Below are 27,779 nucleotides of genomic sequence, written 5' to 3'. Positions count from 1 at the left end.
TCTGGTTCTGATTCTTCTGGGTCCAGAATCATCTGTATTGCCAGCCCTGCGTTTAAACCCAGTCAGCGCAGCCATCTACCAGATTGTAGAGGACTTCCTGCTTCCTCCTGCTGAGAAGCTTCATGGAGGACTCCATGTCGTTCAGCAGAACTTGGCACCTGCACTGCAAAAAGAGAACGAAAAGTAAGTAAACATTTCTTGAAATTAGTGTATTTCTCCTTGATTTAAGCAGGTAAATAGGACTATTTGCCAATAGATTAAGATTTTTTGCACTAAAAATAGGAACAATTACTCTCCATTATCTTGTTTCACGTGCAAGGTATCCAATTATCTTATTTTAGGGTTAAATATACTCATTCCATTGGCAAATCAAGTTATTCAACTGCTCATCTCAAGGTAAAATGCACTAATTTCAAGAAAATGTTACTTTTAGCTCTTTTTTGCAGTGTGCCTACCTAATAAAAAGGTACCAGTAGCTGGTCCAATAACAGTATCACAGTTCTTCACTGGCCAAACCGCCCTGAACCCACAGAGAATCTAGTGTTAAGAGACCCAGTACCTCAGCAGAACCATCCACCTCACCCTGCATTAACACATTAATTCACGCAAAAGTTCTGATAACGACCAGTTGACATATTTAAAACTGTTCAAAAAGGAAAAGTGGACTTTCACCAGGACCGGCGACACGTACCAAAAACCCGAAACATGACCATTTCAAAAGAATCTTTATTGAAACTGGGGCAGAGGTATACCATCTTTAAAATGTGTGAGCATACTTAGCAGTATGTACATTCTGTACATCTTACTGAAAACTCTTATCTAAATCTTTTTAAAAAACACAAACACAAACAGGAAGAATGTACATGATGAAACCATCAACACGGCTTAATTCTCTACACAGATATAAAAAGAAGAAGCAAGAGAAGTGGACCAGAGGAGCCTCTCTTTAATGCATCTTGCACGCCGAAGACTCAGTCCGACATGCTCTCAGCCTCTGTAGAGTTCAAAACGAAAGACAATAGTGCACAAAGAAAGTAGAAATCATGTTTTCGCCTTTACTCTGCTGAATGTACAAGATTATTCGCGGCGCTGATTAAAGGCGAGCCTCATCAACAAAAGGCAAGAGGGGGAAAAAAAACAAACTCCATTAAAGAGCAGAAACCTTTTGAACACAGGATACGAGGTTTTGGCCCATGAAATGGTTTTCATGGTATGGGAATCAAAGTTCTGTGACACAGACAGGGACAGGAGACTGGACGGAGAGACTCTACTGCGCAGCAGAGGACTTGTTGTCCAGCAGTTTCTCCACCATGAGCTTGGCGTAGCGCATGCGGCTGGCCAGCTCCTTGCAGCAGCCGAACTCCTCCAGCAGCGACAGCTTGTAGGTGCGGAAGTCCCGCTTCTCGTCGATGTAGGTGACGGCGGCCATCAGCGGGCACAGGATCAGCTTGGTGTGGTCCTGGAAAAAAAACAGAGGAGTTGACCGTGAGGCTGAGGACAGAGACAGACAAACAGACAACAGGATGCAGGGGGGCGGGGCTAACCTGGAAGAAGTTGATCTGGACCGTGCCGTTGCTGAGGTGCAGGACGATGGCGCTCTTCGTTCTGAACCACATGGAGAGGTACGGCAGCCGCGCCAGCTCGTCGCCGTCCCGCCGCGCCACGTTGGCGCCGGCTTTCAGCAGGTGCTCGCTCATGTAGTTACGGAAGTATTTAAGCAACGTGATCTAGAGAGAGAGAGAGAGAGGAGAAGACGGCTTTATCCAGGACTGCTGAGGGAATTGGCCGGAGAAACGTTTCTATACAACCAGGTTGAGTCAAACATAACCAGGGCTGGACGATAGAGAAAAAGGCTCATCGACAAAATAGAAATATTGATTCATAGATAATTATCAACAAATTCAAAAACATATTCTAAGTGCAGCCCTGGTCATTTTCTGATGTTGCTAAGTGACCTGTTTTTAGATACAGGACACAAACACTGCACTGCAAAAATAGAGCTAAAGATAAGGAAATGTTTCTTGAAATTTAAGTATTTTTCCTTGATTTGAGCAGGTAAATAGGACTATTTGCCAATGGAATAAGATTTTTGCACTTAAAATAGGAACAATTCATCTCCATCACCTTATTTCAAGTGCAGCATATCTAATTATCTTATTTCAGGGGGGGTAGAAATACTCATTCCATTGGCAAGGAATCTCATTTACCTGCTCAAATCAAGGGCAAATACATTCCTTTCAAGAAAATTTGACTTATTTTTAGTTCTCTTTTTGTAATGTGAATTCAAACTCAACCCTTCATTCAACAAACTTTTCACAAGAAATGCAAAATTATTTTTTTTATATAAGGTGGGGGGGGGGTCATTTGTGATTGGTTGGGAGGACGTAATGATTGTAATACTAACCTACATGGCTAAAATGCAAAAGGAAGGAAAACTGTCAGTCTATTGAACTTTTTATTACCCTTTTTTTTTTCTATTATCAATATACGTCTATCGATCAATATATTTCGTTACTGAATTATCATCCAGCCCTAAACTTTAAGATTACCTTAGATAGTTTCCAATACTTTTCAGACAATCATGTAAGACCTTTGGGTAGGACTTGCTAGGTATTGAGATTGTCGATATGAAACCTGCAACAATCAGCTGTTAAGTGGGCGATTGAGCATCAGGTCAGTCAGATCAATAGATCTGAGAGTGAAAGGGATTCAGAATGAAGCCAATGCTTTCCTACTCTCTCCCAGATGTGAAGAGACATCCTGCTCGTTCACTTCCACAACGAGCCGGATCCCTGTGACCACTGACCTTCTTGTTGAGAGCAGCGGGGAATGAGCGGACGCTCAGGTAGGACTCGGCGGCCGTCTTGTCGATGTACTGCAGGCTGTCTCCGTCCGCGTACATGATGAGGCGGGTGTAATCGTTGAAGAGAACGCCCACACTGTTGTCACACAGCTGGTAGCCTAAAAAAAGTCATTTAAAATCCGTGATGAGGATGGCTTTAAATAAACGCACCTATGAAATAAAACCGTTTCTCTCTAAACTACCCCAGGCACGTCTTCATACACGAACAACCTCTTTAACCATTGTTAACATGTAGCAAATGTTTCTTTTCTCAAACCTCCAGTTAACACTGTAATGAAGCTCTTAGTATTTAAAGTCAACAAGACTTATTTTATTGGTTCTCTGGAACAATTCAGTTTGTACTTCAGACAAGTGAACAAGAATGACTGCAAACACGTTATTCTCTTCTTTTTTTTTTTTTTTACTGGGCTACAGTTGGGCAAGTATTTAACATTAAGCAATGGTCAAAATATTGAAGGTCAAAATATTAGTTTTTTTTTTACAGCAAATAAATGAATAAAACAACTTTCATAGAAATATTAAAAATAAACTCAGTAAAAGTCAGTTAACTTTAAAATGAATATTTTATGGAGGATCATTTATAAATCTAAGATGGTAACAAGAGGTAATAAAAAGGCGTTCAAAGCCGTGTAGACAACAGGTGAGTCAAAATATTTTTACAAGCAACTTAAGTGATGAAGATCATACAAAAAAAAAAAAAAAGCATGATTAATTGAAAATAAAATAATCAATAGTCAACTATAAAAAATAATCAGTAGTTGCAGCCCTAGCTTAACCAGGGCGTCCAGTCGAATGCAGAACTGTTTTTTTTTTTTTTTGGTTGCAAACTGCAGATTCTTACCACCACCTATTGTATACATGCGTGGGGCCTACTATCAACAAAACTATGATTTTCATCCATTAAAATTTAAAGTAACAAAATGCGCCACGTTAAAAGAGCATCGTCGTTAAAGACAGAAAGCCAACCCTTTGCTTAGTCACGTGTAAATTCAAAGTCTCTTTCAAAAAGAACCAACTTGATTTTAAATTTTTTTTACCTGTGAAAATTTGTTATGCCACTTTTTAAAACTGCCATGGCAGTCACCTTTTCACTCCAGGTGCTGCTGGAGAAGCGGAGTTTCAGTTTTATAAGCCCTTATGAACATTTACACCTGAAGAGTAACTGAGGGCATATTTTAAAAACACATCTGTATATATAATCCTATTCTATTATTTACCCCTTTTAGATCTGAAAGACAAACTAGATGCACTGCTTTGTGGCAAGAGACTGCAACCCCATTAGTCCTTGACGAGTCTACGGGTAACAGTTCCCACACATTTTTCCTTCTATATTAAGTTCAAACTATTTTTATAGCAACCTGGAGGTCTGCGTACTAAACATTCAGTTTTCACTTTAACACTAGTGCCATTACAAAGCATAACTGATGTCTGAGCCATTTATTCGTCAAATGTTTTTAATGCGTTGACAGGCAGACAGTTTCCAATACCTACCCAGTCCATATTTGTCTGAGTAGTCAACCCATTTGCTGATCCAGAAGATGGGAATACATGCGGGATCCTCAGCTTCCTCTGAGGGAAAAAAAACAAACAACAAAAAAAACAATCAAAACACGAAATGCAGAGGTGAAAGGCTTCGTTTATTAAAACTTTTCCAACTTGCCACAAGCGGCCTAAAAGAACCGAAGAGTGTGAGCCAACCTTGCCGGATGAGCGTCTTCTCCGACGGCTTGGAGGCCATGATGCTGTTGAGCTGCTGCAGCATGTCCTTCAGGTGGTTTTCTGACGGTTCAGCCTCCCTACGAATAAAACAATAAGGCAGAACAGTTTCTATAATGTCCACAATTTATTGCAAACACAGAAACGCTGATCACAGACTTGCATGAAAGCACTCGTCTTACTTTGGCATGGGCTCACTTTTCCCCTCTATATTCTCTGTCCCACCTGAAAACAGGAAAAATAAATAAATCTAGGAACAGAAAAACCCAGCGATAAACTCTTTCAGACTTGAGGAGAGTCGTTACCCTTGTTGTTCAAAGCGGTGAGGGGACGGCGCAGGCCGAGCTCTGCAGCGGTGGAGGGCGCGATGGAGAAGCGTGGGGCCACAGTGAGGCATGTGGTGGGCAGGCGCAGCGGGATGTAGCCTGACGTGAAGAATTCGTCCTCCTGCAGCTGTGCCACAGTGGGCCTCTGAGTAGGATCGGCGTGCAGCATCCTCTTGATGAGCGACGCCGCAACTGGGTTGATGTGCTGTACATTTTGGGTTGTTTAAAACATATTAATAGCTACTATTTATGCTGCTTTATGAAAACCTCTGTTCAGCGATCTTACCCAGGGGATGACATAGTTGTTTTTCTTGATGCGGCTGTAGGTTTCCTTCAGACAGGACGTCTCAAACGGGGGCTTACCCACCAGCAAAGTGTACCTGAGAAGGAGAGCAGACGCGGAGGATCGATTATTGCCCCGGATCATTTTCTGCTGTCACGTGCGACTGTATTCGAACCCTTACAGTATGCAGCCAAGCGACCAGACGTCTACTTCATAACTGTGGCCTTTTTTACAGAGCACTTCTGGTGCGATGTAGTTGGGCGTTCCGCACAACGTCTTCTTCCGTTCGCCGTCAAACTGGATCTTAGTGGCCAAACCAAAGTCCCCTACAAAAAGAAAGAAACACGTTTTGAGTTAAGATCCACGTTCAAGTAATAAGATGGCACTTTTAAAATTGTGTAATAGAGATATACACTAAAGTATGGACTCCACAACTGCATCGAATACCCGTAAATCCTGCTGGATGTGCACTGAGGTCAATGACATCACAAGAGGCACATCAATCGAGCCACGTAATATGCGTATAAAAGACAAAAATTGTTTGATCATGATAAAATAAGGTTGTATACACCAAGCCTCCATCCTGATAGTGTATTGATGGTTCTTTTTAAGCCGAAAAATTATTCTCAGGCGCAATTAACTTCAAACAAACGTGGCGACATCTAACGACAGTATCGCAAAACTATCATAATGCACGTTTGCTTAATTTATAATTCACTTGTAATGCCTGACGCTCTGCAATGCGTCTCAGTAAAGCAGCAGCTCTGCGTTAGCGAAGACCAACTATTATTAAATACACTGATCTAAGCAACTTTAAAAGCCTCATATCAGAACATTTACTCACGTCAGTCAGCTATGCGGTCACACCTGAGCGATCAGCAGGTTTAGCGTCTGCTTCAGTGACACCAACGTTTAAACTGCATTCCCAGACTATATTCCCATTGAAATCATATTTTTGTGCTTTTCCCCCTATTGGATCTTGGACTCTTTATTGTTTTGCAGGGAGATGCTAATAGCTATTAGCCACTTCCTTGTTTTAACCCCTGCTGCGCATGCACACTAAGTATTTAGGTTAAAATTGTAAATAATCACGAAAGGTTTTACTAACATATTGAGCAAAAAAAGCGTAAAACACCAAAAAACAACAACTAATACGCCACCAGAACGCAATAATCTTTTTAGTTAAATTTAAATTTTAAATTAATTTTTTTCCAAAGTCAAATAACATGGCTATGCACCTTTAATCTAACTTTATGATGGTCAAGCAACTTCTAACAGATAAAGATTTGAATCATTTGAGATCCAAAGGGTTCGACTGTTATCAGATGCCTCGTGTGTTGACAGAAGTCAACATGAAATGTCTATATTAATGGAATGAAATAGCAAAAGACCGATCAGCTGACCGTGGCGTGTTCCAGATGTGAGAAACTATACTTAAAGTGAGTTTGCGTTTACAGAAACGTATGGACACGCACCTATCTTGACTTCCATGTCATCGTTGAGGAAGATGTTTCCCAGCTTCAGGTCTCGGTGAATGACTTTGTTGTTGTGCAGGTACTGGACCCCGTTCAGCAAGTGGGTCATGTAGTACCGGGCCTCTGGCTCCGTGACAGCCTTACGGCGCTTGTGCAGCTCCAGCAGGGACTGAAAAGACAGGTTTTCATTCATAAGTACAGGTTCAACTCCAAATATGTATCACAGCTGATTAAATAGTGACCTTGGAGGCAATGCTGCAGTACTAAACCCAAGCCCAGTAAGTTTTTATTTTAAAGGGCCAAACACAAAGATTCATGTTCCAAGATAATGTAAAGCCTAAGTCAATCCAAAAAAAGGTTAAATAATACAAAAACTGGACTTTTAGTCTGAAACTTAAGACGTTTCCCTTCCCATCCAGGAAGCTTTCTCTATTTAAATGGAACTCCGGACATTTTGAATTGAGAAAGCTTCCTGGAAGGGAAACAAAGCGTCTTCGGCTTCCTAATAGTAGTCTAGTTGTTTTATTTTAATTTTTTTTACCTTTTTGGATTGATAATGAGAATCTTCACCGACATAAAAGCTCTAGTCATGTTCAAAATACATTGCATTTCACCACACTTTTTTAAAAAAAAAAAGCACGTAGCTTGTCGTTCGTTTTTTTTTTTCTTTTCTTGTTTTTAATCACTGCACCTACCCTTCTCCTGCAGATTTCCAGGACCACAAAGACGAAGTCGTCGTTCTCAAAGAAGCCGTGGAAGCCCACGACGTTCGCGTGGTTGAGGCTCTTGTGAATGGCGATTTCAGACGTCATCTTCTCCCTCTGGTGCTGCTTCAAAATCAGCGCTTTGGGCACGATTTTCCCGGCGAATACCTGCTTCGTCTCCACGTCTGTGATTTCGTAGCATTTAGCGAAGCCCCCCTTTCCCAGGAACCGTCCTCTCGTGTAGCTCTTCGTGGTGCGGGGATCGACCAGGGTGTCTGGGATCTCCTTCAGAGGCGCCGACTTCGGATCGGAATGTACCGATACGGGCGCTGGCCTCGCAACACCAGCACTCATTTTCGATTTCAGGAGGCTTTTCGGTTATTTTAAGATAAAAATCAAACGAGCTAAGCAGCTCGACGAAGCGACTAAAGCTAACCCTAACTCAACAGACGTTAGTTCAGACTGGCAAGCTAGCTTCCTTCCACTTGCATTCGTATTTAAATCAAAACTAACACTAGTTTTGCTCTAGCGCTCATTAATGCAACATTTAACCATCAAAACAGCGACGCGTTGAAAGCTACAGCCTTTAAAAGGACAACTAATTTACCCGACCTGCCCGACGCCGGTTACTCGACGGTCCTGTGTCCTGCTTTATGAAAACAGTTTTCGGTACAAGTTTAAAATGCTGCCTCTGTCGTTATCGCGCTCTCTGATTGGCCCACACGATTTGAATTGTAAGGCGTTGCAGCAATGCATCGTGGGACTTGCTTGCGAAAAAGAGCCTATCGCTGAACGAGAACGCCATATCTGCGTCGTGATTGGGTCATCAGAAACCTGATAGTTGCCAGTGGTTTCCTGAAGAAAGTTATTATGGGAAATGAAGTGAATATTGGATTTAAGCACATTGTAGTTGGAATAATCATTTAAATGAAAAGAAAAGCGTTTTTTTAATGAGTATATTGATATTGTATTGTGAAAATTACTTTTTTTTGCAAACATATTTACTACCATAATAATAAAAAAATATGCCGTAAAACCAAATTCCAAAGCGTGCTTGGAATACAAAAGGGAAAGTTGGAAGAGCTGTTGTTTACCAGATCAGTCGTTCCCAAAGTTGGACTCTAGGTCCCAGTGATGTGAAACACCAAAATGGACTTGAGATGATCTTACCATATCTTTCATATGAAAAAATGATAACTGATTAGGTTATGTTTATTTAGTTTTATTTGCTTTCTGGAATTGTAACAGCTCTGGTATTTGGAGAACGTCATCAGCCCCCCCCCCCCCCCCTTGCCATTTTGTGTCCCCATCTTACACATATGTCACCATTTCTTCCCATCTTATCTCCACCCCAATACTTAAACCATAATGCATCATCAGAGTCAACTGGCTACTGGGATTGAAACCCCTCAAGGAATTAAAATAAATCGTAACCACCAACTAAATTAGAGATAAAAATTTACCATTATTGTGACTATTTACATAAAAAAAAAACTGTTAATGCTGTACAAAGAGAAATAAGCTGTTACTGATCAGTTTAAGTAGCCTACTAAGATACAAAATAGTTTGTGTACAAGTACATGAAAGCAGGTGAGAACAAATTGGTAACGTGCAAAATGGGAGGAAAAATGAGCAAATAGATGAATATACTTAGTGATAGTTGTGACAAAACAGTAGTCATAAAGTACATGATAGTGTAATATGGTTATTGCTATTAGTTATTTCATCATATTGTTTTAATCGCTGACGAGAAATGACTGTATGTATAAAAGCTATAGTTAATTTTTCCCTTTGCCAATTCATCCCTATCACATACCAATGAATGGGGATGGTGAAGATGATAAAGTAATTTTGTCATAAATTACATTTAAACTCTTTCCATACCATAACAGTAAATAAACAACATAATTCCCATGTACTTAACCATCATTTGGCAATTTATGTCTCTTGGCAGTTACTTATTACAATAAATTATGAAAGTGAATAATAAGAAGGTTCTTAAATTGTATCTGTGACTTGACTGACCAGAGGGAGATTTTGGTAACTGTTTAGTAAAAGAAAAAGAACAAATAATTACCCGTGACCCAAAAAAAAAAAAAAAAAATAGAAAAACTATGTGCAACCTTCTATTGGTTGTCATTTAGTTACAGGCACCACATAAACACATTTTCTTACAGACGACTATGAGCATACACTAGAAAATTACTTTAAATCATTAGTTTTCGAAATGGGTCAAAACATTACAGGGGCAGGTACAAGTTGGTTACTGCAAAATGGGCTGCTGGTCATTTTACCCTTTTGTCATTTCGTACCTTTGAAGCTTTGATACAATTTGTTTATAACAGCAAATTAAAAGAGAAAACTAATTAAAACCTTGCTTTGGACACCTGTACTCTCAAACTTACTTATATGCTCTTTATGAAAACATCTCCCTTCATGCTAATTTGCCATTATTATAGAAGATAAAACTAGGATTTAGGAGTCAAAAAACATCAACCTTTATAAATCACTGTGCTCCTGATTGTTGACAATATGAGAGAATAACAATGTAGGTACTATATATTGAGACACTGCAGCAATGCAGTATGTTCACAGATTGTACAGTACACAAGGAGTAGGTGATTCAATGTTTTTCTAACCATCAGAAGTGTAAATAAAGATATATGTGACTACAGCCACATTAGACACCCTACAGCCACATAAAGTGTCTGTAAAGTGTCATGTTCTTATCAGACTGAAAGCATGGGGGAAGAAACTGTTTCTGTGGCAGCCTGCTTTTGCAAAATGCGCTCTGCGTTGCCGACCTGAGGGCCAATGTCTAAACAGTTTGTGTGCAGGACATGTCAAGTATGCAGAGATATCGGCAGCCTTTTTCCTGACCCTGTATCTGACATACAGGAAAGAAGAAACAGTCATTTCAAGAATTAAGTTAGGACACTGTACACTTAATAGTACTCTGCACAGGACAGGGAAACACGAAACAGTGAAATGTGAAGGTTGCGAGGAAGAGGCGACTGTTGAACATGTGATCTTAAGATGTGGAGTCAACAGCGAACAAAGGGAGAGTTTGAAGGACTTGGGGATAAAGGAGTTCACCTTAAAGAATATTTTATTTTGGGGTGTTGTAGTAGAACACAAATAAAGGTGCTAGTGGCCTTTCTAAAAGACAGAGAGCTTTATTGTGGGAAGACGGATTCAGTGGAGCTGGTCTCTGAGGTGGAGCCCGGTGACTGGGCGACAGGTGAGCGGGTAGATGGGACTTGGCGGATGTCCGAGCAACACCAAAGCAGGAGGCAGTGGCAGTAAGCAGCTGGAGGAACCAGGGAGGGTGCGGAAGGGAACTCTTGTCCGGCTTGGTAACACCAAGGGGGCTCGAGGAGAGTGTCAGAGCAAAATCTGAGCAAAGGGGTTCCTGGGACTTGACTTGAGACTTCAGAACGCGTCCAGAGAGTGATCCAGTGCATGAAGCGATCTGTGAGAAACAGGAAACACGAGTTAGCGCTGGGAACAGGTAAACTGTTGAGAGACAGTGGCCACTGAAGCGTACCATAACGGTTTAACAAAAATAATAAAATGAAATAACATGGCGGCCTTAACAAAAATGGCCATATTTTTCTACATGCAATATAAATCTGAATCTGAGCAGTCAGCTGAACTCAAACTCTGAAATACCATTGCTGCCCTACTTTTAAACTATGGGGTTTTAGTGCTTCTTCATGCTTTTTTATGTCTAATTATATATACAAGGTACATACAACGTAATTTCATCGATCAGATGGAGGGTTAGCCTGAGCTGCTGCGACTGAGCGCGCCGTCACTAATGTCCAACCTGACCAGCATGTCTTTAATGGTAGCGCCCAGAGGAAACCTGCGCAGACATGGGAAGAACAAACTCCACACAGAAAGGCTCCTGCCGAGCCCAGGACTCAAACCCAGGACCTTCTTGCTGTGAGGCAAGAGTCACCGTGCTGCTCACATGGATCTGACGCAAAAAGCCAGAACCAAAACCTCACCTTTTACCTAATCTCTGTTTGACCCTAACAACAGCAATAAAGCATCACGTACATCAACATGAAAAGATAATATAAGGTTAAACTTTGTCCGCTAGACTGAGATCGTTCAGATACTGAACTGGCACATTTTTATACTAACAGTGTCCGTGAATAATGCCTACTAGCATAAGCCAAAGCTAATGTTAGCCACAAAGCTTAAGGAATGTACCACTCACCTTCGTATCCATGGATGTAAGATGATGCATACATTTTAAAGCCTTGCTCTAATTTACTTTGGATGATGATTTACAAATGTGATGGACACTGTTAACGGTCAGCTTGGGCAAGCCCTGCACACACCTAGTATAATATGCCCCTTTCAATAGACAGGAAGTGACCCATCCGCTTATCCTCGAACATGGAGGTTGACGTGCAAAGAGCCCATTGTTTGCTGCAGTCTGGATCTGACTTGTTTTGTGGACGAGTCAAACCACACAGCGATGGACAAACACAGAACAGAGGCCACAGGATGTACAGCCTCTGCTGGGCCTGCTTCCAAAAGAAGGTCCATATGTGACGGCCTGCTCAGGTCCCAGCAAAGGGCGGTTTCTAGGAACCAGAACCGAACAGCGTTGTCGAGGATGGGGAGATGAGGCCATGTGGGGGAATTTCTCCAGCTGTCCAGCGTTACTGAGCAGGTTACCCTTCATGGTGATTCTGACTGCAACAGTGGACCAGCCGACCCATTTCCTGCATGTATGCTCATCCTGGATCTCTCCAATGACAGTGGTCATCCCCAAACTTTAAGGGTTTCAGAGGTGGATCCGCTGAGGTGCAGTTGTCTGAGTACAGGGAGGAGAGGAGCGGGGAGAGAACACACCACTAGGGGGCGCCGGTGCTGATGGATGCCATGTTGGATTGTGACGTCAAGGTTGGTGAGGAACATCTATTTCATCAACTTTGTATTTACGACCTCATGCTACTTTGAATAACCAGATTTAACGTAACTAACTTTAAATGTAGAAAAACTAGATGTCCCTATAATATGAGGGTAAAACTTAAGGTTTTCAAAAACAACAAAAAAATGTATTGGAAGCTATTATGGGTATCAGATTGTGTTACAAAAAAAGACAGCAGTTGCTACAGTTGCTCCATTTTTCAGGTGCTTATGCATGTTATAATTCCAATTTATAGCTTTGATGTTAGAGAATGACGTAAGGCTTCCTGGTCCTGTGTTACTTAACAAGGTGAGGTAATAACCAAGACACTGAGAAACAAATTTGACTTAATTCTCACAAGTTTTAAATACTTTCAACTGCTGCTCCAAAACATTATGACATACTTTTTGTTGACTGTTTGAAGTCATAATTCTGATCAATGTGCTTTTAGAAATCTAAAGAAATAAAAGTATATCTCAAATACAAAGAATGTGTCTTCTTGTACGCTCATGAGTTTGGGAAGTGCAGATTATTCAGTATTTACACCACGGCAGACTTTTGTAGATAAAATGGTAAATGGACTGAACTTATATAGTGCTTTTCCGGTCATGCTAACCACCCAAAGCGCAATGACAATACACTGCTCAAATAAATTAAACAAACACTTTGAAAACACATCAAGGCAAGGCAAGTTTATTTATAAAGCACTTTTCAGTAACAAGATGAATCAAAGTCAATCAGCTATGAATAAAAAAATCCTGCTGGAAGTCCCTACTGATGATATTTGTTGGGAACAAAAGGACGCCACATCATTTGATGAAGATGATCCGCCCACAGTGGGCTGCTGAACTGCTGAACTATAACCCATAAACTCTGCACAACATTCGCATATTGCACATTTTGCATCATTGCATCTCCATCTAGCATTACCAATGCTGCCGAACTCTTAGTTTTTAAATGCATTCTTGCACAAATGCCCTTTGCACAATCAAATTCTGTACATACAAATGGTTTTTAAAAATACTCACCTGTACACTGTGACTTCTCCTGCATTGTCTACATTTAAATTGTTTACTTTTAAATCACTGATGCACCTTATACTGTAATTTAATTTTTACTGCAATTTACAAGCTGTATGCAACGAAATTTCGTTCTGTACGCACTCTGTGCATACAAAATGACAAATAAAGTTGTCTAAGTCAAAGTCTAAGTAGTTTGTAGGGCCCCCGCATGCATGTGTACATGCCTGACAACATCAGGGCATGCTCCTCATGAGGTAACAGTGGTGTCCTGAGGTTTGTCCTCCCGGAACCTCACCAGGATATCGTGAAGCTCTTGGACGGTTTGAGGTGCAACCCAATGATGTCAGATGGACCTAAACATGGTTGCCCAGAAATTTTCAGTTGGATTTATGTCAGGGTAGCATGGAGGCCAGCCAGTGTCAGCTCCTTCATCATCCAGGAACTGCCTGCGTACTGAATCATGGACCAGGAGGAACCCAGGACTCACTGGACCAGCGAAGGGTTTAACAATAAGTCTAAAGATTCCTGATACCTAATGGCAGTCTGTGAAAAGAAAAGGGAGCCGGTGCCTAACCTAGCAATTTTGATGCTCTCTGTCAAATGTCACGCTGTAAGAAGGGAACTAAAAGTAAGTAAAATTTTCTTGAAATGAATGCATTTGTCCATAATTCGAGCAGGTAAATAAGTTTATCTGCCAATGGAATGAGTATTTTGACCCCTAAAATAAGATAACTTGATATACTGCACTTAAAAAAAGATGATGGAGGTGAGTTGTCCCTATTTTAGGTGGAAGAATCTTATTCCACTGGCAGATCATTTAAACTTGCAGCTCAATTCAAGGACAAATACACTGATTTCTAGAAAATTCTACTTACTTTTAGCTCCCTTTTTGCAGTGCAATCGAACTTTGTGGTGAGGGGAAGTGAGCACAGGGCCTGGTACTAAAGGACCTCAGGCCACCCTTATGAAGTCTGATTCTAATGGTTTTGATCAGAAACATTTACACCAGTGGCCCGCTGGAGGTCACTTTGTAGGGCTCTGGCAGCATTCATCCTGTTCCTACTTGCACAAATGAGCAGATACTGGGCCTGCAGATGGCTGTGACAGGACCTTTTAATTGCCCTGTCCAGCTCTCCTATGTAAATTCTCCTCTATGACTGTAAGTGAAGACACAGCAAACCAGCAATGGCACATGCTTCTTTCAGTTTGTCAGGTTAAGATTCATGAGAACAAAGGACATTGTATTTGGAAGGGGGGCTTTTATTTATATTTATTCAATTTTGTCCTTCAGAAAGAAAATAGAAATGATATTATAGTGTGCTTCACATTTGTGTGCCCGTGGATTAAAAAAAGAACATATTTTCAGGATAAAATGATCTGCACATTTGTAATATATGCAGACCTGAAGGGAGAAAAATAAGAAAAAGAAGGATTAGAATATAGTGGGTACAGACAAAGTCTGAAAAGGAGTTATAGGGGTGGGGTGGTTTGTAAAAACTGCATCTCTCTCCCTTCAGCTGCTGTCTGTGGAGGGGCGTGAACAGAGTGCAAAAAAAAAAAAAAAAAAAGCCAAGTCCTGCAGCTCGACCAAAAGCAGTGAGGATTTGCAGTCGGGGGATACTCTGTCATCATCATCATCATCTTCTTCTTCTGCCAGAGCAAAGCTGCTCTTTGTCTCTCCTTTCCTTGCATTTCTCCCCTTTGCTCTTATTGTCTCTCCTCCATCATGTCTCTGAACGGCGCCGACGGGGACTTGCTGCAGATCCCTCTGGGGCTCATCAACAGCGCAGGAAAGTATCTGACGGCCGAGAGCTTCGGCTTCAAAATCAACGCCTCGGCCAGCAGCCTGAAGAAGAAGCAGACCTGGACGCTGGAGCAGACCGGCGAGGACGGCAGCGCCGTCTTCCTCATGTCCCACCTGGGCCGCTACCTCGCCGCGGACAAAGACGGCAACGTTACCGCGGAGAGCGAGACGCGCGGCCGGGACTGCCGCTTCGTCATCACGGCGCATGAGGACGGGCGGTGGTCGCTGCAGTCGGAGCCCTACGGCCGCTTCCTCGGCGGCAGCGAGGACCGGATCACCTGCTTCGCGCAGACAGCCTCGCCGGCGGAGAGATGGAGCGTCCACCTGGCCGTCCATCCGCAGGTGAACCTGTACAGCTTCGCGCGCAAACGCTTCGCGCACCTGAGCGCCCAGGAGGTCTCCATAGACCGGGACGTCCCCTGGGGCGTCGACTCGCTGGTGACGCTCGTCTACCGAGATCAGCGCTACCACCTGGAGACCTCGGACAACCGATTCCTGCGCAACGACGGCAGCCTGTCGGCCAACACCGACAAGGACACCGGCTACATGTTGGAATTCCTCTCCGGGAAAGTGGCATTCCGCGACTGCAACGGCCGCTACCTGGCGCCGGTGGGTCCCACGGGGACAATGAAGTCCGGGAGGAGCGGCCGGGTGGGAAAGGATGAACTGTTTGGCCTGGAGCGCAGCCACGCTCAGGTGGTGCTGACTGCGGGGAACGAGAGGAATGTCTCTACGAGGCAAGGTGAGGCTCTGCGGCTCAACAGCGACCAGAGTCTAAATAAATAAATATATAAATAAAATACAATTTGATCAGACCAAGGTGGCACCACCTCTAAATTTGCTGCCCCACCCCCCCTCGGCACTGGCGCTCCTTGGCCAGACTCTTGCATTCTGGGACCCCATAAAAAGATGTGACCCTCTGTTTTAAGTCCTATCAACAAAAGCCCCCTTTACGCATAGTGATGATGGTTCAGTACAACATCAAGCTTGTTAATTAGAGATGCACCAGTCAGACTTTTGGCCAATTTCATATCTCCAATATTTGTAAAGCTCTGGCCCGTCAGTATTATTTTTATTATTATGAATATTTACTATTTAAAGAACACTAATTAACAGTTTGGCTGCAAAGTGACACCCTGGGTCGATTTGCATACCCAAAAAAAGTTTGGCACGACACAACCAAAACGGCAAAAGCATCAAAATAACAAAAGATCAACCATTTTGCAGCTATAACGTCTTAGATATATGTGCTCCTCTGACTTCATTTTAAACACTTCACCACGGCTACAGAAAGCTCATCTAGAGTTTTCTTCACCCAGTAACAACTACCACGACAAAGGGTGATGCTGTTTGCGCTCCCTGGTAACAATTACAGGTATTAGGTCAGGTATTAGAGTTTCTGACCTGCTGGCCACCAACCGGGGCAGATCTAGATGAAAATCATATCTGCAGTTTGAAAGTAGTTTTTCCTAAGTGACTTTTATATTCGTCAAATCCTGAACATGGCATGATTCCCAGAAGTTTCTTCATCCGTGCAGAAACGTTGAAGATTACACAAAACATTATTGTAACTATAGCAAGACAATATGTGGCCATGTGAAGCAACCATCAAAATACACAAAGACAAAGAAATGCAATTTTCTTATGAGCAAACGCTTGTGTACCTGTGACATTGGGCCTAGGGTTACCTTAGAGCTGGGGCTATGAAATAATTATTTTTTCACAGTTGCATTCTAGTTATTGTGGATGCCCATTTCTGCCACCCTGATAAAAAAACAAACACACTTGCATCTCATAAGTCATAATTATGAGATAGAATCTCATAATAATGAGATAAGTAAGTCATAATTATGAGATACATGAGTCTGCTTGTTTTTTTTTTCATCAGAGTGGTGGAAATGGGCTTCCATAAATTATCCAAACCCAGTAAACTAAAGCACCTTGGAGTGATATTGGCCTGCAGATTTTTTTTTTGTTTTGTCTCTTATTTTTGGAAACAAAACGCAGCTTTTGCAAAAGATCAATACAGTAAGGTAAAACAAACATTTTGAATTTTTTATTTTGGGTCCTTAGTAACATCAGGGATCTGGAGTTTTGCACCTGTAAGCCCTTTCTAAAGTCATGTTAGGTTTATATCTCTTTTAATTTATATGAATGGAAGGAAAAGACATGCTTCGATGAGTTGAACTATTTATTCAAATATGCTGACCACCTCTTGTGAAACTTTCCAGATGCCAAAGTCACTGCATAGCTTGGCCCATGGACCAGAGGAAGTTGTGTGAGAGAAAGTAGGAAAAAAAAAAGCGTATTCATTTTCCCTGCACCATGTGTTTTTCATTACCATGCTCTCACATTCCCAATCCACTTGGCCTGTCTTTGCACCGCTTAACATTTTTCTGCAGTAATTCTACCCCTGGACTGTGGTTGCTGGACCAGGGTCAGCTGAGGTACACACAGCCTTGTGTCATCTGGTGTCTTAGAATAGACTTAGAGCAGCAGGGAAATTAGAACATGTATTTTTGGAGACAAAGAGGGAATGAAATGCAGGAGATGCGGAGAAAAGAGGCTACAAAGAACTGGGTGACTCAGACTGTCCTGTTGAACAGGGAATTTTTCACACCTCATGCAACCTCTTTTTTTGCTGCCACGCAGCCTCAGATGCTGTCTGCTGCTAGCACTGATCCTTTACAGTACAATTCAGCATCACTGTTAGGAATTTGAGAGGGATTTAGAATATAGAAGAGGGAAGATGATGGAATGAGGTTGATCTTGGCTGGGGGAGATGACATGTGCATTGGTCAAACAAATGCCGGGTTAAAATTTGATTGTCTGCATGTGCTGCTGTTCTGTTTCTCCTTTTGGTGAAATGAAGACTCCAGCAACACTGTAAGTACTTGGAAAAGCCTTTACATGCGGACCAACACGTTTTGGCTCGTGGCTTTCATCAGGGTCGTCCCAAATCAACCATGACCCGGATCAACGGCACACACCGAAACACGTTGGTCCATTCCTAGTGCTTCAGGCGTTGCTAGAGTCTTTATTTCACCAGATTTTTGATCCTCTCTGTGTACTTTGAATTTTTAATTGATTTGTTTCAGACACACAAGTATACAATAAATTACTATATAGGTCCTTGTAACATAAGGACCTATATAGTGTGACAAGTGAATTTCTCCACTGTGAGATCAATAAAGTCTAATCTAATCTAATCTTATCTTATAAATAAAAAAATAGTCTGAAAAAGAGTGTACTGGCAGAAGCAATAAGCTTATAATGCCCACCCTCCAAAACCAATTTACATTGGACTACTAAAGAAACAAGAGATGGCTACCTTTTATAATACATACCAAAATATGATTTTAGGAAAAGAAAAGAAAATATTATTCTACAATAATAACATTTTGAAAAAAAGGTAATACATCCAATATTCGACTGCTATTGATTACATTCACATGATTCACAATGTTTAATCAAATTATTCTTAAATATGTTTTTAAACATTATTATTGTTGTGCAGTCTTTTAGCACCTGATGTATAACCCCAACAAAAGAAATACAATGTTGTTTTACATTTGTTCTTGCTTTTGGGTTTCTAAACGTTTTATACCCTCTAAGATCATAAGCACTATCTCTTTGCATATGAATTGAGCAGTTTTAAATTTTAATGTTTTTAAATTAACAAAAAGTTGGTTTGTATGCTCTCTATAATCTGCTTTATTTACAATTCGAATAGCTCTCTTTTGAATTATGAATAATGGGTTTAAATTAGTTTTATAGGTGTTTCCCCACACCTCAGTACAGTACATCAGGTAAGGCAAAACTAATGAACAGTACAAGGGATGTAATGTTTTTTTTATTTGAAATGTCTTCAAATTTATATAACACTGCCAATGTTTTAGAACGTTTGGTTTTAATCTGATAGAGTCAATATGTGGTTTCCAACCTCCCCGTGACTTTTGGCAGCCAGAAACTTTTCTGTTCCGCCTTTTAAAGTCCTTGGCTAAAATCAATGTATGAGTAAGTTTAGACTGATATTAAAATGAAAAATAAAATATACAGTCCAAAAATTCGAGGGCCAAATTTCCCTAATTTCAGCCAGCCTGCATTCCCTTACAGTTTTTATTTTCTTCAATGATGTAGTTTCATGACAAAAATGGTCTCTAATATGCTTTTAAATTAGCCTATTGGTATTGAGCAGTTATTTATGGAGAGGCTAACGGTTAGCAACAGAGGAAATGGAGGCTGGAGGTGGTGTTCTACCATTGAGCCATACTGAAACATACTGAGCCGAAAACATGTTAAATATTTCTGGTCAGAGTAACTATCTAATCTAAAAGAGAAGTTGTGTAAAAAGTACTTTGATTATTAAATCATTTTTAATACCAGCAATATAATTTGAGATCAGATCAGATCAAAAAGATTTAATTTGAAATCTTGACAATCAAAATCACAAAATCAAGTCAATTCTTGTAATTTGGATATATACCCAGCCCTAGTTTAGGTATTGCGGATGTCCGGGGACGAGAGAGTTGGGCCTAAAGAATTTGGGAGCAGAGTGAGAGAAAGCTCTGCTCCCCGTGGTGCTGAGGCAGGAAGGAGGAACAGCAAAGTGAATGGAAGAGGAAGATCCAAGGGTGTGGGAGGGAGTGGCAATGTGAGCTGTAAGATCTGAAAGGTAGGGGGGGGAGCGACATTCTGGATGGCGTTGAATGTGTAGGGAAGGGACTCTGAATCTAACAGGGAACCAATAGAGCTGCTGTAGGACTGAGGTAATATGGCAAAATGAGGAGGTCTTGGTAATAATGTGAGTAGCTGAGTTCTCAACCATATATCTGAAATTAGTTTTCCATACTTTAGACCACTGCAATATCTTAATTCTTCTATTTTTAAGTATTGCTTGCTGCTTTTCTCGTAATTATTGTCTGACGTAATGTTCAACAACTTTTATTTGTAAGAAAGACAGGCGTACATTTGATTCTGCCCTATTTGGTAAATGGTGCTCAATGAATGGTAGAACCCTTTTAGTTGTCTGAAATCAGATGAACTACTGTTCACATTTTGGAAGGTTTAAATCCCCTAGCCACGATTGAAAGCTGACAACAGATACTTACTTACTTTTCCAGGCATGGACTTGTCAGCCAATCAGAGTGAGGAAGGAGACCAAGAAGTCTTCCAAGTGGAAATGAACCGTGAAGACAGGAAGTGTGCCTTCAGAACCGCTGCTGGGAAATACTGGACACTGACGCCTGCTGGCGGACTGCAGTGCACGGCCTCCACTAAGTAATAACCCATATATTGGGTAGGGCTGTATGCATCTTAAAAATGCAGATTATAAGATCTGTATTAACATTTTTTTTCAGGTCTGCTAACAGCTACTTTGAACTGGAGTGGCGGGATGGTCGCGTGTGGATCCGTGCAGCCAATGGGAAGTATGTGACTGCCAAGAAGAATGGACAACTGGCTGCTGCAGTTGACAATACAGGTCAGTATTCGTTCTAATGTTTCTGTTTTAGAATCAAAACACAGTTTCTGATGGTAAAAGTACTTTAAGGTTGAGTTTCTGTTGTATCTAGAGGCAGGAATATCGGAAAATTCAAATACAATTAGCTGTTTTCCATTTACCTCACTCACAAGCCCAAACTTGCATTTGGGAATGACATCAATTACAACTTAATCAAGTTGCATCCGCAAATCAGAACACCAAATTATTTCCTAATTGTTGTGTGCTCAGTGACCAAGCCAACCCAATAGCAATGCATTCTCAGCATTTTATGCTTTCAACAACCGCAGCCACATGTTGGCATGTTGACTACAAATGGCTGTAAAGTACTTTAACTGGAAAGATGAGACATCATTTGTTCTGATTCTAGAGAAGTGAAGCACATCTCCGAACATGAAGATCTGATGCAACCAGCGACTAGAACAACATTTTAAAATGTCATTTAAACTATAAAAATGTCATATATTGAAATTTGGGGTCTACATTTTGTTTTATTACACAATCAAAGCTTGAGTTTTAGAAAATGTCTTGTGAAGCCGTGTACACTGATTCAGCAGGCCAGCACATCTGTTTGATGTCAACCAGATTGTGCAGGATCGGTCTGCCACATTTCAGGAATTAATACTCTGATAATAAATGTGAAATAAAATTATGTTTACTTATTTATTTGATAGGATGCTTTGGTTGCCCCACCTTGGGGCTTTTGTTCTGAAAATTGCGTGACACGGGGATGGTTGAAACCCTTTAGACTTTAGAGTCTTGGAGTCCTTGGAGCCCAGAGACCTTAAGAGACTCCTTCATGGTGAAGACGGTTCTGTAAAACTGTTATATGTTTGGTAAAAGCTTCAAACTCTAACCTTGCTGACTTTCATTTTTGGCTCAGTTGCTTCACAATACTTAACAGTGTTTAGCTCATCAATTTACCATTTTATACCCAAAATAATATTTTTATGAGTTGTGGATGACAGCAAATTTCCTTACACAGTATGTTCTTAAAACATTAATAGTGTTTTTTTTCCCTAATTCTGCTTTTGGTCAGTTTTCTTGTATTTTTATGCTTCACTCAAATAATTTTTACTGAAACAATGTTTAAATTTAAAGGTACTGACATAAGCACAAAATCCTGTAGGACTTGATCATTACCTCTTATGTAAGAAGGACATATTATTAATTTTTTCCCAGTCCACAATAAAAAAGCTAAAATCTATCAGAACCAAATGTTGCAAACAAGCTTCATGCAGTTGTGTAATCATATTAAGAAAATCAAGTCTTTAGTAAGCTGAATATAGGCACTAGTCCATTTTCAGATACCAATAAGTTGTCATTTCAGGGGAGGCTGAGCAGTTCCTTGTGAAGCTGATTAACCGTCCAATCATCGTTCTGCGTGGAGAGCATGGTTTCATTGGAGCTCGTAAAGCTGGACTTCCAACCCTCGACTCCAACCGGGCCTCCTACGATGTTTTCCAACTGGAGTTTCACAACGGTGCTTATTCCATTAAAGGTAAGGGACACTTGGCAACCTTCAAACAGTTTCCTTTTAAAAGCAAAAAAAAATCTGTAAATTTAATGTCTGTAGAATATACAGCTTTCTTCAGAAAGCTCCTGAGTTGTTTTTTTTTAAAGTTTATAAATCCTTGCTGTATGTTCATCTCATATTTTCACATTCAATACCAAAACGCTTCTATTTATTGTCCATCAAAACTGTCCTAGAGAAGCAAGGATGTTGTTTTGTGTGCACACAACCATAATTTATGCATTAGATTTTGTTTTTATGTCTTTATCCTTTCAGTATCAGATAAAGTTGCTCAGAAACTAAACTGAACTGGTACTGAAAATTTTGCCGGTAGGTACTGCGAGGTATCATCTGCAATCAAAACAATAGTAACAGAGATCATGACGTGCAACAAATAACAGAGAAAATACCACGTGCGTTTGTAGATTTGTTCTATTTTGTATTATAAAATGAATCACTGCAATACTCCTCTGTGCCTCTGTACTTTTTGTATATGTTCTTCAATAAATAGAATTAAAAAAAGACTACTTGAAATCTAATCACCGTTGATAATGGCCGATAATTGAAAGAAATCTGAGCCTTGAAGTTCGTCTGAGATATTTTTTAAATAGCTCTGCCTTAGGTGTGCACTGTCTTTAGTACTGTGTTTCTACTGTTCTCTCATGTTTTGTGGATTTAATATGCAAAATGGAAAATTAACTAAATTTATCTAACTCTTTTCTAGTCATGCTGACCACTCAAAGTTCTTGACACTGTAGCCACATTCACCCAATCGTGCTCACAAACGCATACACATCCACACACCGATACGCCGATAACAGGCAACTTTTTATTTTTCATATCACAGTAAATTGGATTCATGTGTTATCAGGTTGATCAAATGTAAAGCATACTTTTCTGTTATGGCTTTTGGCAGTATGCATCGCTTGTGTGTGCTCTGGGCTTCATTATCTGAAATGTTGTTTGTGCAGACTCCCAGGGGAAGTACTGGTGCGTTGGAGACGACTCTGCAGTGGTCTGCAGCAGCTCCACACCGGTCCAGTTCCTGCTTGAGTTCTGTGATCTCAACAAGATGGCGATTCGCGCTCTGGGTGGGAAGTACCTTAAAGGCGACCATGCCGGAGGGCTGAAGGCCAGCGCAGACTCTGTGGAAAGCGCCACCCTCTGGGAATACTAAGAAGTGACTTTTTTTTTTGTCTTTGTCCGCATAATGCTTCAAACTATTGATGCTCAATGTCTGCAGGATGTTTTTTTTTCTCCATATTTGTGTGTGTGCAGTTGTGAATTTGGTTGGACGGTTGGTCGTGTTGTAAAAACTGAATACCATTGCACCAGGGCACTGCAGGCATTTTCTTTCCTGATAATTGACTATGCTTCCTGGGTTTCTACTGGAGATTTCCGGCTACTTCTCATTGTTCTGAATGTGCCACCACAAATCATTTGTTGTCACACCCAGACAAACTTACACAAGCTGTACCTATCTGTGGTGACTGCTGGTAAAACAAACAAGTAGAACTGTACAACTCTAAACCTTCATTATCAAGCTTTCTGCTGCTATAAAGACCTCCTGTCTAGATTCTCTGCTCTCATTCATTGCTGTCTGTCGAAACATTTATATAAGACACCAGATGAAGCATTGTGAATGATTTGCATCCATCGGCTGTAAATAAGGCTTTCGCTGTCGTTGAATGGTTCAGTACATGATAACCATGGAAACGTTGGATGGTGAATCTAGGATTTGCCCATGTGCTCCATTTTTAGATGTAAGTAGGGTTCTTCACACTCATAAAATATTGATTAATTTACAGCTTAAGAAGATAAAGCTGCTTTTACTTCCATATTACATCCTCAGAGATCCCTGTGGTCAGAAACCGTTACAACATGTAATCTAATAAGAATAAAAAGAGTGAAGAAACCTGAAAGGGGCTTTTAATATAATTTTTTTTTACAAGTCAGTTAAAAGCACAGGTGGTGAAAGAGGACGTTTTTAAGAACAAGGTTTCCTTGGATGCACATAAGTACATTATTTTAAACTGTGAAATGACACTGAGTAAAGATCTTTACAATTATGAAGTGTCTGTTTGAAATAAATCAAAAGCACATGTTTTTTTTTCTCAATCAGATCTAAACAGGGTGCTGCTGCCAATGTGCAGACACAATGGTAGAACCTTCATCCCTAATGGCTTTTATTGTTGTTGTGCCTTTGGTATACCATTTACTGCTTTCTCATTCGTGCTTTTCCATTTTACTGAACCGAATGAAACTTTAATAAAGTGCTCTCTTACGCAGTCAACCTTAGCCTGTTTTTTGTTTTCACCAGTTGTCTATATTTTCAATTCAATTTTATTGTCAAGTACTAACACAAGTCCATTATCTGAGGCCATGAGAATATCATTAGTGACCTCCACCAGAGCTGTTTTGGTGCTATGATGAGCTCTGAAGCCTGACTGAAACTCTTCAAATAGGTCAATACTTTGTAAATGTTCACATAGTTGATTAGTTACTTTTTTCTCAAGAATTTTAGATAAGAAAGGAAGATTAGATATAGGTCTATTTGAAACTAAAGCTATGGACAGGAATGTCTGTGTAATCCAGAATAATACATTAGAAACCCCATACAATCTTTTATTATACTTTGTGACAATAAATGACACAAACAATTTTACTTTGTTAGGTCCGTTAGAAGGAGAATTTTTTTCTGCTTTCTAAATCCCAGAATAATTAGTGGGAGATTTTTAATACTTTTATTATTCAGAAGAATTTCCTTAGTGTTTGATCAAATTATCTTTTAAATTGTATGACTTTTTTTTTTTCAACTCTCCACAAGCTTCTCACACTACTTTGTTGGGATTTTGGCCTATTCTTCCTTGCAGAACTGCTATAACTGAATCAGGTTTAGAGGCTGTCTTACTCACAGACCTTTGCAGCTCTGCCGATTAATTTTCTATCAGACTGAGATCAAGAAGGATCCTGCCCTCTGTTTCTCAGAACAGCTTTAAAGGTATATAGCAACGTTATATGCTTAAAAAAAGGAACAAAAACCATTTGATCATGATAAAAAAAAGTTATTAACGCCAAGCGTTCATCCTGAGAGGGTTTTGATGGTCCATTTTTAGGCTAAATATGGCCCAAGAATGGGCACAATGAACAAATATAAACAGACGTGGCGCCATCTACCCGCAGTATCACAGAACTATCATAATGCCTATTTGCTTAATAAATAAGTCACTTGTAAGTAATGCTGGACCGAGCCTGACCTTCTGCAATGCCTTGCAGTAAATGAGCAGCTCGGGCAGACCAAAAACCAGCCGTTATTGATTAAATACACCGATCTAACAGCAACTTTAAGACCCACATATCAGAACATTTACTCATGTCAATCAACTCTGCGGTCACATCTGAGTCTCGGCAGGTTTAGCGTCCACTTCAGTGAACACCAACATTCATACTGTATTCCCAACGACATTCCAGTCTTTTGACCTCTTGGAATCATATTTGTTTGCGCTTTTCTTTTTCATTGGATCTTGGACCTTTCTTCAATGCTTCGCTGGGAGATGCTAATAGCCGTTAGCTACTTCCTTGTTTTATCCCCTGCTGCACATGTTCGGTACATACTTCCGTTGTTATTAAAATTAAACACGAAAGGCTTTATTTACTAACAAATTGAGCAATGTCAAAGCATAAAATGCCAAAATAACTCATATGTCAGCAGGACTGCTGTGATCATCTTTTATAAAAACTTTGTATGCAACCAGAGTGAGTTACTAAATAAAAAAGTCAAATAACGTAACTATGCACCTTTAAGTTTTTTTTTCAGATCAAACTGGAAACACTTCATAAAGCAATGTAGCACATATAAAGACCCTTCCCTACTGTTTCTTACTGTGGCAAGAAATTTGCTCTCAAAAATAAATAATTTTTCATGGTTTTGGTAACACTGTGTGGGAGGAAGATGAAAAAGCCTATGTCGTCCCCCAAGATTTCACTGAGCCGATCTGTGGGCAGACGAGGAAAAAAAGGGAGAGATAACCTACTCCACTTTCTTTGTGCTTCTGCAGATTAATCTCAACTCTCAGCCTCTGTGGAGACAAAAAAAATATATATAGCCATTCTTTGAGCTAAACTTAACAGGACCCAATGCCCAGACAAACTAACATTCTTCTTCGTTTTCTGCAGGATCACTCCACGTTACCATGGAAATAACAGAAATGATGAGTGAGGAGAATGAATGTGCAGAGATGAAACAGACTTGCAGAGTAAAGAGTAAAAAGCTCAACAAATCTTGCATCAGCTAGTCAAAAGCTGCGACAACCAGAGCAGAAGAGGCAAAATATACACAGACACACAGGAAAATATCAGAACCACAATAGCAACATGTCTACAGATCAATTATAATATCTTACCAGAATACCAGAAAGGAAGCATGCTTGACTTGTAGCTCCCTAACACAAATACTAAGCATTACTCATGTAAAATTTGAACTAATCACTTTTACAAATATTAACAATAATTACATAAAGACACAAAACAAACCTTGCACTTCCATCCAAATTTCAAACAATATCTGTCCAGTTACAAATAAAATATGACCATTATATTTTTCCTCTTATTCAAGAAACAAAAACCATATACTTTGGATTTGAGCTGTGTATTTATCTTATATGTTAGATATTTCAAAGAGATAACTGGCTTGTTCTAAAAGTTCGCTTATGTCGGCAGATCAGTTCTCATTAGTCGTTCCAAGAACAAAAACAGTTTGGAGAGGTGAGCACCTCTCCAAACTGTCATCGCACATAAAGTACGGAACAAATTACCTGTACATGTCGGGCAGTTGACTCAATTTCTGCTTTTAAATCTTCTTTTAATTTTTTCTCTACATTTATAGGAAAAGATTTAAAGAATTGACTCAGTATAATTGCTGTTTTACAGCAAGTTCCTGTTTCTGGCTTTTAACCAGGTTTGAGAGGTTGGCTTCAATAGTTTTGTTTATTTTTATGTATATACTCTATATATTACTTGTTTTATTGTGTTTTTGCTTTTATTGTTTTGATTCTGAACAATTTGCTCTTTACTGGCTGTAAAGCCCTTTGGCCGACAAAGTTTTATTTTACAGTGCTTTAGAAATAAAGTTGCGTTGAGGAACGAATACAAGTTTAACTACAGAACTTAGACATAAATTATAGACATTTGCTGGCCTATAATAGTTAATAAATATGTAGCTAACCTCTATCTATTAATTTTAAATGTATGTCATGTCATTAATCTATTTCTTTTTATTATCATTTAGTAATTTACCACTGTCTAGCCTTGCTATAATGTGTAATTGCATGTGTTTTGTTTAACACTTGGAAGGGCTGTTTCTGTCGTTTTGAGTGAGTCAGACCTACAACTATGACTTTTTAAATGTCCAGTGCTGCCATCTAGTGTGGCTTATATGAAAAATAGTAAAACTAAGTTGCAATAAATAAATTGCAATAAATAATATGCAACAAATAATCAGCATGTAGAGCAGGAAAGTCATTAACTGTTAACCACAACATCTAGTGTAGAGGTGTTATGGTTCAGTTTTCTTTTGCGCAAGGGGTTCATTTTAAGTGCTTTTATTTCCATTTGGACTTGTGAAACTAATTGTTAAGACACCAC

The 27,779-nt window shown here is 40.1% G+C and overlaps 2 protein-coding genes across 2 annotated transcripts; one reads left to right on the top strand and one right to left on the bottom strand.

The window, feature by feature from the left end:
- Positions 1-708: 708 nt before the first annotated feature.
- plk1 (polo-like kinase 1 (Drosophila)) lies at positions 709-8,062 on the bottom strand. Its single transcript, XM_036137428.1, has 11 exons — positions 7,359-8,062; positions 6,664-6,832; positions 5,370-5,514; positions 5,192-5,285; positions 4,885-5,110; positions 4,762-4,804; positions 4,562-4,659; positions 4,355-4,432; positions 2,807-2,961; positions 1,545-1,727; positions 709-1,459 (listed from the first exon to the last, which is right to left on the bottom strand). Exons 1-11 carry the CDS (start codon positions 7,719-7,721, stop codon positions 1,268-1,270), a joined length of 1,746 nt encoding a protein of 581 aa, XP_035993321.1. The 5' UTR covers positions 7,722-8,062; the 3' UTR covers positions 709-1,267.
- A 6,753-nt stretch (positions 8,063-14,815) lies between these two features.
- Positions 14,816-24,429, top strand: LOC105939196 (fascin). Its single transcript, XM_012881269.3, has 5 exons — positions 14,816-15,865; positions 20,247-20,403; positions 20,484-20,605; positions 21,954-22,124; positions 23,108-24,429. Exons 1-5 carry the CDS (start codon positions 15,046-15,048, stop codon positions 23,311-23,313), a joined length of 1,476 nt encoding a protein of 491 aa, XP_012736723.2. The 5' UTR covers positions 14,816-15,045; the 3' UTR covers positions 23,314-24,429.
- Positions 24,430-27,779: the final 3,350 nt, after the last annotated feature.

The sequence above is a fragment of the Fundulus heteroclitus genome, chromosome 5 (assembly GCF_011125445.2).
Source record: "Fundulus heteroclitus isolate FHET01 chromosome 5, MU-UCD_Fhet_4.1, whole genome shotgun sequence".
Classification (NCBI taxonomy): Eukaryota; Metazoa; Chordata; class Actinopteri; order Cyprinodontiformes; family Fundulidae; genus Fundulus; species Fundulus heteroclitus.
The sequence above is the reverse complement of the archived record's forward strand: the minus strand, read 5'-3'. Positions and strand labels throughout refer to the sequence as shown.